The following is a 12,705-nucleotide window of genomic DNA, read 5'->3' on the forward strand; positions in this document are numbered from 1 at the left end:
ACTCCGTAAAGTATTCCCAAAGATCTGGATATTGCAACACAGCATGGCATATGCAGCATTGGTCAGTTTTATGGTAGGAGGCACATTTTTGCTTTCCCTGAGATTCCCAGGCTTGATCTTCTTTATTCATGTCTGTAAAAAGTTAAGGAGTGAGCCCTTTACCTTTAAATGCAGCTGCAGTAATTACTTGTACCATTATCTTGGTACCTTAGTTTCTTCCTCTCTTACTTCTGTACCAACTGTTTCCCATGTTCTTGTAGACCCCAGCTACTCTCTCTCAATCGCATTATTTGAATGTGCTCATGCTGTTGCTATTTTGTTCAGGGTGCTGCGAGGTTGCTGTGGCTGCTGCAGACTGGTGTCTTCATACAAATCGTCACATTTCCTGCAAGTATGTTGCAGGGTACTTTGGGGCGACCGGTTCAATTCGTTCTACTGTTAATGACTTGCTAATAATGTTCCATTTGGTTGTTACCACAAAATATAAATGTCATGTCTGAGAATATTTCACAGTCCGTGAATGGTTTCAGATTGTTCAGGTGATATTAGTTACTGGTGTTTCTTCTAAAAAATTAAACCCTCATCTTACCATAACAGTTTACTAATGCATTAAAACATCCAATATATACGGCTCAGAGAAACACTTTCTTTACTTTTCTGCGTTATTCATTATTGCATGATTTCACATAACAAAATTATATTATTCCATTATCATGCTTTGTGTTACAATTAAAAACAAATCCCATAAATTGTACAGCAGGTCACATGAATGAAAAATTATAAAAACACACTAAAATATTCTCTGTCAGACATTCCACAATACTCTTTCTTCCATTCATTCACACATGCACATATTTAAAAGACCGTCAAAGACTATATTCTTATTACAAGGGTCACTGTAATATATCCGTGCCTCTAGTGCCTTGGTATTTTGCAGTGTATGATTACTTTCGTTGATGTTTCATTAAGAATAGCATGAATATTGGAACAGTTATCTTTACTTTCTTATTTTACAGTCCAAAATAAATTGTTCGTAGAAACTGCAAAAGGCATGTATTTGTTGGTTACATCAATTCCTTGGGAAACAGCCTTTATAACGAAGGCTGAATCAAGAATGCCATTACAACGAAGGCTTTACAACAAATGCGTCTTTATGATGCAAGGCTTTACCACGACGGATGGATCAATGAATATGCCTTTACCACGCATGCCTTTCCAACAAAATCAGTAGTAAAGGCTTGAATGGTAAAGGCATATGCGTTTTTGCCGGCTCAGTTGCACGCAAAGCCTTAGACTGCTTTGGTGCTTTAAATAATGTTAACAACTTCGTGCACAGCAGAAAGAAAACAGACACATTGCACTTTAGATTAGGCAGTAAAACACATATCTAAAAGAGACTATTAGTTATAGATTGCTTTCCTTAGAATTACCCCCAGGCGTCAAACTGAATCCGGAGAATTTTTTCTCTGCAGTATCCCTGCGCATCGGTAGATGGCATTGGTCGACTTCGCGTTTGTCGTTGGCGTCGTGATCGCCGGAATGATGTTGCGATATCTACTTAGACGCCGGCCCTGCGTGCTAATGTCTGTTCTTTTCTTTTTCTGTGCCACCCAGCGCAGACCCGGCGAGAGCGATACCCTTAGTCTTTTTTGACTAGCTCTTTTTTTAATTTTGTTGACATCTTTTTTTGAGTCATTCGACTCCTGGTGCAGGTAGGGATGTTCCAACCTTGTGACTCCTGTCACAAATTGATGTTGGTCACGGATCCACACCTCGTGTGCCTCTGATGTCTGGACTGCGCCCCAAAGTCGTGCTCCGACTGTCGGGACATGAACCCGGAGTCTTTGTGGGAGCGTTCCCGATAGCTTCTGGAGGCTCAACAGCCAGCTCCAAGCCGCTTGAGGTCCCGGTCGAGAGGGAGGTCGCGGGACGCGGAAGGTCATCGTCCTATGGCTCCACCCGCGGAGCCTGCAGGGACGGCTCCGAACTTCCCTTCCTTCCCGGTAGCCGGAGCATCCCCTGCCCAGCTTCGTGCATTTTACGAAGCCCTCCACTCCATCTTTTGGCAGCCCGACTCCGCCTGCGTGCCTTCGGGCCCCGCAGACTTGGCTGAGGGTTCTAAGCCATCGATGCCGGTGGCTCCGGCGCTGCAGGACCTCCAGGGATCCAAACCTGGATCGGGATCGGCGCTGGTTGACCTCACAACACCCCTCCTGGCGCCGATTCCTCTGATGACGCCTCTGACTCCAGTTGTGTCTCCGGCCTGCGTGGACCCTGGCCTTCCCCTCGACTTGGACACGGAGCCGGACCAGCATCAACAAATGTCGGTACCGGTGCAGGCCGGTACTTTTGTACCACTGTTCTATCCTGGCATTTCTTTTCGCACTGAGTGGCAGCCAGAGGAGGGTGAGGAGGACTGGGAGGGATCTGTGGACCCTCTGGCAGACCAGCTAGAAGAGCCGGATTGGAGAGAGGAGTTGGGCGATGCCAGCGGTCTGGACACCTCCCCAGACCTTGGTATGCTTTCTCCCCCTACTGTGGCCACAGAGGAGGGATCCTCCTACGCTGTGGTGTTGTTTAGGGTGGCTGAAGCCTTAGGCCTTGAGCTTCCTAAGGTGGCAATCAGGCCTAACCTCCTGACTGAGGTGCTTCAGCCTGCAGCGGCCTCTTCGGAGCCCCTCCTCCCGTTCAAGGAGGCCCTCACAGACATCCTTCTGGGCACTTGGTCCAAGCCCAGCACAGGGGCTCCTGTGGTTAGGATGATTACCCAACGCCACCGCCCGGCCTTGGGCGACCCAATTTTCCTCTCCCTACCCCCGAGAGCTTGGTGGTAGAAACCTCAACATCCAAAGGCATGTTCCCTACGGCTCTGCCAGATAGGGAATCCAAGAAGCTGGACCATTTTGATAAGAAGATGTTTTCTTCCGCCAGCTTAGGACTGCTGTCGGTGAACACTGCATGTCTGTTGGGCCGCTACATGCACACTGTGTGGGACACGGTTGCGCAAGTGCTGCCACAGTGCCTGGAGGAGGCCCGGACTGTACTCCCGTGCGGTTGCAGAGGGTAGAGACGCAGCGAAGTTCGCCATTCGATGTGGGCTGGATACCGCCGACTCGCTAGGTAGAACGATTTATACTTCAGTAGCCTTGAGACGCTACTCATGGCTGAGGTCTACTGTCTTTTCTGGGAATGTCCAATCGACCCTTGTGGACCTGCTTTTTGATGTCCGTCGCCTGTTTGGCGACAAGACGTACAGTGCGCTTGAGCGCTTCAAGGACTCTTGGGCTACGGCCAGATCCTTGGGCCTCGCTGCCACGTGGCTACGGAAGGGGTGCCCAACCACGTTCCACCCAGGACCACAGGCCGGCGCAAGCTACTTAGCCTCTGCACGGCTGGGGATGTGGGACCCAGTGCCGTGGGTCTGGGGGCCAGCGGGCAGGCCAGTCCACCAGTGCCCCCTCTGCATCAGTCTCCAAGCCTTCCTAGTCTGACCTTTCGGGGCCACCAGTTGCCAGTGGGTGGCAGGATTCGCCATCACCTCCCCCACTGGCACAACATCATGTCGGACAGGTGGGTTTTGCAGATACTGTCTGAGGGGCTACTCCCTCCCCTTCGAGACTACCCCTCTCTCCATGCCACCAACACTCCATTGCGTGTTGGAGGAAGACTTGGCCCTTCTCCGTCAGGAAGTTATGGCTCTCTTGGCCAAGGGAGCCATCGATCGAGTCCCTGTGCCAGAAGTAGGTCGTGGTTGTTATTCCCACTACTTCCTGGTGCCCAAGGAGGACAAAGGGCTGCGTCCTATCTTGGATCTCAGGAACGTCAGCTGCTTCCTCCGAAAGGAGAAGTTCAAAATGTTGACATTGGCTCAGGGCTTGTCTGCCCTCGACCCTGGAGACTGGATGGGAGCGTTGGACTTGCAGGACGCTTATTTCCACATCCCCATCCTTCCTTCCCACAGGCGATAACTATGGTTCACGGTAGGCCACGAGCATTTTCAGTTTTCCCCTTTGGCCTTACCAGCGCCACTCGGGTGTTCACGAAAGTGATGGCGGTGGTCGCATCTCATCTGCGCAGATCAGGGGTTCCAGTCTTCCCTATCTCGACTACTGGCTGTTGAAGGTGAACTCGCCCCAGGCTGTTGTTTCCCACCTCCAGACTACGGCGGACCTCCTGCACTCTCTGGGGTTCAGTATCAACGTGCCAAAATCACACCTGATTCTCTCTCAGAAGCTCCTTTTCATCGAAGCAGTTCTGCATTCGGCGCTGTTTTTGGCTTATCCTCCCGAGCAGCGAGTCTGGGATATTTGGGCTATGATTCCGATGTTCCAGCCTCTATCCCGGATTTCGGTGAGAATTACCCTGAGGCTGCTGGGCCTCATGGCCTCCTGCATCCTGCTGGTGGACCATGCCAGGTGGCATATGCGGGCTCTGCAGTGGGACCTGAAGTTCCAGTGGGTGCAACATCAGGGGAATCTTTCCGATTGCGTCCAGGTCCAGAGGGCACTGCACACCAATTGCAGTGAGGGGTAACGAACCAGGATTGGGTCAACGGCAGATCCCACTCCCTTCCCCAACCAGAGTTCACAGTGGTGACAGATTTTTCACTCCTGGGGTGGGGCCGCCACATGGGGATGCGGAGATCAGAGGCCACTGGTCTCTGGCGGAGTCCGGGCTCCACATCAACCTTCTGGAGCTCCGGTCGATTCGTCTTGCACTGAAGGCATTCCTTCCCTCTGTCAAAGGAAGAGTAGTGCAGGTGTTCGCGGACAACACCACTGCCATGTGGTATTGCAACAAACAGGGCGGGGTGCGGTCGTGGACCCTTTGTCAAGAAGGTCTTCGCCTTTGGACATGGCTGGAACATCAGGGCATATCCCTGGTGGTTCAACACCTGGAAGGTTCCCTGAACACCAGGGTGGGCGTACTCAGCCGCCGGTGCATGATGGATTATGAATTGCGTCTTCACTCAGAAGTGGTGCAAGGTCTCTTTCAGCAGTGGGGAGAGCCTTGTTTAGAGCTGTTTGCCACCGAAGAGAAAGCGCAATGTCTGCAGTTCTGCGCGTTGGAATTTCCAAGACGGCACTAGCTCGGTGACGCTTTTCGGCGCTAGTGGAATTGCGGTCTTCTATACACCTTCCAGCCTATACCACTTCTGCCCAGAGTGCTGAAGAAAATCAAGCGCAACCGGGCCCAAGTCATTCTTGTGGCTCTGGATTGGGCACGAAGAGTCTGGTATCCCGAGCTCTTGAACATGGCGATCGATCCTCCGATCAGACTTCCACTTCGGGAGGATCTTCTGTTGCAGCAGCAGGGGACGGTCCTCCACCCGAACCTGTCCAGCCTCCACCTCCTTGTGTGGAGATGGAGCGGCGACAGTTGACAGGTTTCGACCTTCCTCCCGAAGTCTGTAACGTTATCTTGGCAGCAAGGCGTCCCTCCACCAAAATAGTGTACAACTGTAGATGGAACACATTTGTGGCATGGTGCACAGCAAAGGCTGTGGATCCCCTCTCTGCCCCTCTTTCAGAGGTTCTCCTCTTCATTCTTTCTTTGGCCCAGCAGAGCTCTGCTCTGGGCACTCCTAAAGACTATCTTTTGGCCATTTCGGCCTTTCTTCACCTTCCTGATCAGCCTTTACTTTTCAAGTCCCCTATTGTAAATAGATTTCTTAAGGGCATTACTCACCTTTTTCCTCCTATTCCTTTAGTATTGACCCAGTGGGACTTGAATCTTGTCTTGACTTACCTTATGTGTGCTCCTTTCAAGCCACTACTTAATTGTCCTTTTAGACTCTTGACTTTAAAAACTGCCTTTCTGGTTGCCATCACCTCTGCTTGCAGGGTGAGTGAGCTTCAGGCTCCTTTCCTTGCTGTCCATCTGGACAAGGTTGTCCTCCGAACTAGACCTTGTTTTCTTCCCAAAGTATTTACCTCTTTCCACATAGGACAGACCATCACTTACATCGTCCAAGTGGAGCTCCCGTGGCGGCCTACCTCGTCTCCAACACCTCAGTAACAAGGGCCATAATATGGTAACAATTATTGATGGCCTTAAGTCCACAGTTAGGTTCTGTAATACACTTCCTGTACCAGCAATGTACAAAGTGGCCCTGGCTAGATGATGTTCATATATATTTCACATGGTGCCACTTCCATGATTCTGAAACAGGTATTCATGGTATTGGTTTAATTGCTGGTGGATATGATCTGGTCACGCAAAAGGAGTAGGATTGAACTGGACACCCTGAAACAGGAATAGGAAAAAGGTGGGTTGAAGGTGCTGGATGTGGAACTGTACTATAAAGTGGCTCATTTGCAACATGCAGTGCCTTGGTTAGACGAGAGTGAGGACTGGAAAAAGAGACTCCTAGAGGGTACATATGGCTAGCACCTAAATATTTGCCCTCTGTAATTAGGCAGGTTCGTTTAATATGGGACAAGGTGGTTAGGAAGGTTCTAAAACGCTCACCTTGCGCATTAGACATTTCGGTATGGAGTATTCATCCCTATGAGCAAATCAGCAATGCTATGGCAATAGAAAGCTGGGAGCGGGGAGGTTGTTTATCTGAGGCAGATTTATATCCTGAGAACAGATCACAGGGGCACAAGAGAACTTTGGGATTGACAAATGCCTGTGCTTACAGTATGTGCAACTGGCCCATAAGGCTAGGGGCATATGGAGTTCTTTTTCAGAGGCCACACCACTGACTCAAACCATAGCGATAATATAGGCGCTTCCCCAGTGCAGACGCCTGATCTCTAACATATATACAGCGTTACAGGCGGACAAACCGCTAAAAGACTTACAGTCTAAGGGACAAATGGCAAGCACACTTAGAACCTTACTGATAGGAGCGGTTGGAGATATTTCTGATGTGAATCCACCAACTCATCAAATCCACAAGGAAAAAATCCCTCCTAGACAGATCCCTCCTAGACAGAATTCTCACCAACACACACAACACCAAAAGGCTCGTCTCCATCATCAAGGAATTCTCCAAACCTTGCAGTGAAGCAACAGACTTCCCACTCTCCCAAGACCTCTGCAACAGACTCCGCATCTTCTTCCACCACAAGATTAAGATGATCTACGACAATTTCAACAACGAAGACCACCTCACCACTCCAGATCCCCCCTCATGCGATGTCACCCAACAGACCCTGCTCAATTTGGTCCCGATCTCAACAGAAGACACCTTGAAGACAATTAAATCATCCACTCTAGAGCACCATCAAACCCTTGCCCCCACCACATCTTCCACAAAGCCGCCTCTGCCATCGCACCCGAACTACATCAGACGATCAACTGCTCCTTTGAGACGCCACCTTCCCCGATAACTGGAAACACGCTGAAGTCAACCCCCTCCTGAAGAAACCCTTCGTGGACCCAATGGACCTCAAGAACTTCAGGCCCATCTCCCTGTTTCCCTTAGCAGCCAAGGTAATTGAAAAGGCCGTCAACATCCAGCTAGCAAACTCCATCGAAGCCAAAAACATCCTGGACATCTCCCAGCCCGGATTCTGAAGTAACCACAGAACCGAGACCGCCCTACTCACCGCCAACTGTGACATCCACTCCCTCCTCGAACAGGGCAAAACGGCAGCCTTCATTCTCCTGGACCTCTCGGCGGCATTCAACACTGTCTCTCACCGCACCCTAGCCACAAGGCTCCACTATGCTGGCATCCGCGGCAAGGCCCTCGACCGGATACTTTCCTTCCTCACTGGCAGTACTCAGAGGGTTAACTTCCTCCCTCCCTCTCTAAACCGACGGAGACCAACGGAGTGCCCCAGTGCTCTTCACTCAGCCGCACCCTCTTCACCATCTACATGGCCCCCCTCGCAACGATCGTCGGAAACCACGGGCTCAACACCGTCTCTTACGCCAACGGCACCCAGCTGATCCTCTGCTTCACTAACGAACCCAACATCACCAAACACAATTTCCAAGAAGGGATGAAAGCCGTCGACACCTGGATGAAGAACAGCTGCCTGAAACTCAACTCAGAAAAGACAGAAGTCCTCATCTTTGGCTCCACCCCCTCCGCATGGAATGGCTCCTGGTGGCCCTCGGAAATCCCCCCTATTCCGACAAACCACGCTCGAAACCTCAGCATCATACTAGACTCATCGCTCACAATGAACCGTCAGATCAACACTGTATTCTCGACCTGCTTCAACACCCTCTGTATGCTCCGAAAGACTTTCAGATGGATCCCAATCAAATCCAGTAAAACCATTAAGAACTCATTAGCAGCAGACTGGACTATGGCAACGCTCTCTATGCCTGAATCAATAAGAAACTCCTTCGCAAACTCCAGACTGTCCAGAACGCCACAGCCAGACAGATCTTCCTCATCCCCAGTCGCAGTCACATTACCCAACACCTGGGCAATCTCCACTAGCTCCCAGTCGAAAGAAGAATAACTTTCAAGCTCCTCACCCATAAGGCCCTTCGGAACACTGGACCTGCATACCTGAACAGTTGCCTCTTCTTCCACGTACCCAAAAGACACCTACGATCAGCCCAGGTCTCCCTGGCCACCGTCCCTTGTATCAGAAAGACTAGAATGGGAGGAAAGTCCTTCACCTACCTCTCAGCCAAAGCCTACCCATCCACCTCCATCAATCTCCCACATTGCCCTGGTTCAGTAAGGACCTCAAGACCTGGCTCTTCGGATTTCCTCAGCACACTACGGAGTCACCCAGCGCCCCCCGCCACCCCCACGCCCCAGAACCATGAGACCCTCACGGGTTAGTAGTTGCGCTTTACCAACCCCTGATTCATTGACTGATTGAAATCTGTACAAGTAAGGCAAACTTTAAATCGATACAGTATAATTATGTCCACATGACATACTTTACTGTTGCCAAATTGAATATAATCTACCAGGTAAGGTCTGCATGCTGTGTCAGGTGCCATGGAAAGCTGAGTTTTTGATGGAGATTCATTGCAGGGTTGGACACCATGTCAATGTGAATCAGTGCTTAATTAGTGTCACAGGATGAGAAGTTAGCAGAAGATTTGATGGAATATGCTGAGATCATTCTCGTTCTCTCTGACCTGCCGGGAACCAGGAATGCATGACAAAGAATTGGTGACTTGTGCCACGAATGTGAGGCTAACTAGTTTCAGGGGTCTGAAGCACAGGAATGCTCTCTGGGGGAATGAATGGTCACTTAATGGGATGATTTAGGATGTGAAGTGCCACAGGAAAAGGATGCAACATCCTAAATAGGTTTCTAGGGCTGAGTGAACTATTCCCTCTTAAGGAGACAGATTGACACTAACCGAACATTGCAGTGATCTTGAACTTATGAAGCGCAGTTTATAGATGGTGGGAATTGAAGTGGTTGACTTGCCTACTGACTGAGAGTATGCTTTGGTTTGGAGTATTTTTCAATGTCACGAGTTTTAAAATTGTAAACTATGTTCTTAAGCACACAAAATATTGCAAAAGATACCATGACACAATTGGGATAATGTATAATGCTTATTTGATATGGAAAAATCAATAAACACTTTTTTTTTTTTTTTTTAAACAAAGGTACCAATGCTAGTCATCTCCCTGCTGTGTGTACTTCTAACAAGGACCACATGAAATCCTCTTTTCATTTCACTTCCACTCAGTTAACTTCTAAGTGCTTCTGTATTGTTCTACTCCTAACATGCAGTTAATTGTATATCATACGTCACTTCCCATTTTGGAAGTTTAAGTTGTATTAATGTTCCATAAAAATGAATTAACATAGCTCTTTTAGAGCAGAGTCTGGTGTTTGCCCCAACATTGGTCTGGAACTTTGTGGAATAGAGCTCCGTCTTTAAGAAAAGGAAAGGTTGTCTTAAATAATTCCTTGTGGGAGGGAAGGATTCCTAATCTTCTGAATTGCTAGAACTATTGTTAAAGCAAGAAGCTCCATTTATGCTCTCTGTTTTCAAACCCATCTTTCTGGTATTTTATTGATAGTCTTCTGACTTCAATATGATGTGTCATTTGCATTAACATGCCACATATCAGTTTGATATACAGTTGTAATGTTCTTTATGCATGCTTTCCTTTTAAGACATGTGTTAAGTTACTGATAAATTTACAGGTAAGAACTGAAAATAATTAAAATGCTTGCAAGTGGGGATAAAGATTAGTTTATTTGTTTTCTTTTAATTGTTTAGGAGCCTCTTACTCACCATAAATGTGCCCCACACATAAATGTACGTGGTCTTGTGCGCATACTCTGTGTTCAGGAGTTAGAAAAGATCCTTCATTTCATGACAAGGAAAGGATTGGTAAACACAGGAATATTGTCCGTCAGCCCCAGTCAGCACATGCTCCCAAAGGATTATCACAATGTAAGTGATCATTCTTGTCATTAATGAGACGTACCATTGCCTTGTTTTTCAACATGTCTGCTAGGTAAATTGAGAATAATTGTATAGGGAGGTGGGAGGAAAATTAATATAATATGGTTTGTGAGGACCGAGGAAACCAGGATTCTCCCTCTTTTGCACACAGCCTTCTTAAGGACCTCTGTGATCTTAACTATAGGTTTGCTCATTTATGGATGGCTAAGAGCATTACTTGATTGCAGGGGTATGCAGATGGTGTACAGAGTGAGAGTGTTTGACATAGTTGAAAGCAATGCATTGAAGTGTTTTTTTGGGGAAAACAAATTGTTGAAGAGTAAGATTGGAGGAGCAGTAGCCTTTCTAAGCAGTGATATAATTAGTGTGTTGGGAAACATAGGTGAAAGCCAGAGAGAAGTGTGTGGTCAAGCAAAGAGGAGAACCAACATTCTTCTAAGAGAACTGGACACTATATCAAACCAGTGGAAAATATATGACGGCAGTACAATAGATAGTTCAGTGTCTAACTGTTAAGAATCATACTGTGTCCTTCTTTCTGAATTAATGTAGTCCAGGAAGCTTTTAACCTTAAAACTTTTCTGTAGGTTATGTTTTTATTGGCCAACAGTTAATTATAGCATTCTAAAAGTAACAAATCAAATATTTTTTTTCTGCTTTAAGAAATCCGTCATTGTTATCGGGGCTGGCCCTTCAGGATTAGCAGCGGCAAGACAGCTACAGAATTTTGGAATAAAGGTACCTGTCAGCGATTATAAGATAATTGATGTCTGTTGTAGGAAAATGTGCTGAGACTAAATAATCTATTTTGACACAAATGCTTATCAAGTATTGTCATCTAAAAACATGCCTGGGAATGTTTTAGTGGTTTCAGTCTAATGATGAGGTATGCTTAAAGTGGTTTACTTTAGCCATAGATCAATTGCTTTAAGTACCTGAGGTAGCCTGTGCTTTAAGACAAGACACACCACATTCTCAGAGAAGGCTACCCTTGCAGAGTAGTGTTGTGCATTGCTCACCTGGGAAACTCTGCGCTGTCACAATCTGCCCGCTCCTGTTCACATATACACAAACTGTTTTGCCTATAAAAAGCATACATAAATGCCTGCTTGTTCTAAATCTCTAGTACCTCAGTCAGGTGTTGAAAGTAACTAATTTCTCTATGTGTGTTGTACAAGATCTTAGAACTAAACATACTGCAAACAGTCATTCAATCAGTCATTTGTAAAGCGCTGCAATTCACCTGTAAGGGTCTCGAGGCGCTGGAGAATTGTTATCTGCTGTGATCATTTGAACAACCAGGTCACCCTGAATAGCTGACGTGATGGTGCGGTCCTGAGGTTCAGGCAGAGGTTGTTCCATGCCTTGGCTGCAAGGTGCGAGAATAAGCATCTTCAGCTGTTGGCCCGACGTATCTGAGGGGTGTCTTCGAGGGAGAACGAGGCTGATTGGAAGGTGTCTAGTCAGTTGGTGGAAAGTCAGGTGTTTGTTGATGTATGCAGGGCCTTTGTTGTGCAGGGTCTTGTAGGCGTTGGTCAGCATCTTGAGCTGTCATCTCTTTTGAATCGGGAGCCAGTGTAGTTTCTCCAGATGGAAAGTGATAAGGGTCCTTCTGGGGAGGTCAAGGATGAGACTTGAAACTGTGTTTTGTATTGTCTGAAGTTTCTTCAGGAGGCGCTCCGTGATTCCTACGTAGAGTGCATTTCCGTAGTCCAGTCTGCAAGTGATGAGGGCCTGTGTCACAGTTCTTCTGGTGTTGGCTGGGAGCCACCTGAAAGATTGTCCAAGCATGCGAAGGGTGTGGAGCAGGCAGGCGAGATTGTGTTGACCTGTTTCTTCATGGATAGCTTGCTATCCAGGATGATGCTGAGGTTGCATGCTTGGTCTATCGGGGTGGTCAGTGGGCTGAGTTCCGCGGGTCACCATGTGTCGTTCCAAGGTGTGAAGTGTTCTTCCCAGAGATGAGGTCTTCTGTCTTGTCTGTATTGAGTTTGAGACAGTTGTCCTTCATCCAGTCTGTGATCTTCCTTTTGCATCTGTGGGAGTTGGCTTTGGTGGTGGAGGGTTCTTCTGACAGGGAGAGGATGAGCTGGGTGTAGTCGGTGTAGGAGATGACGTTTATTCCGTGTGATCTGACAATGTCAGCCAGAGGGGGTCATGTAGGTGTTGAAGAGGGTGGGGCTGATGAACGATCCTTGCAGGACTCCGCAGATGATCTTCTTTGGCTCTGACGTAAACAGTGGGAGGCTAATACTCTTAGTTATGCCGGTGAGGTATGAGGTGATCCATCTGAGGGCGGCTCCCTAGATCAATATGTGGTGAAGTCTGTTGATCAGGATGTGG

General features: G+C 47.9%; 1 protein-coding gene across 3 annotated transcripts in view; it reads left to right on the forward strand.

Moving 5' to 3' along the window:
* The window catches only part of KDM1B (lysine demethylase 1B), an 821,676-nt gene that overhangs the window by 426,824 nt on the left and 382,147 nt on the right, over positions 1-12,705 (forward strand). For all 3 annotated transcript variants that reach the window (XM_085607096.1, XM_085607097.1, XM_085607098.1), the window contains exons 10-11: positions 10,174-10,350; positions 11,026-11,100. In XM_085607096.1, coding sequence (XP_085463222.1) covers positions 10,174-10,350; positions 11,026-11,100 — 252 coding nt within the window. The remainder of the gene's footprint in view (positions 1-10,173; positions 10,351-11,025; positions 11,101-12,705) is intronic.

This window comes from Triturus cristatus, chromosome 5_2 (assembly GCF_964204655.1).
Source record: "Triturus cristatus chromosome 5_2, aTriCri1.1, whole genome shotgun sequence".
Lineage (NCBI taxonomy): Eukaryota > Metazoa > Chordata > Amphibia > Caudata > Salamandridae > Triturus > Triturus cristatus.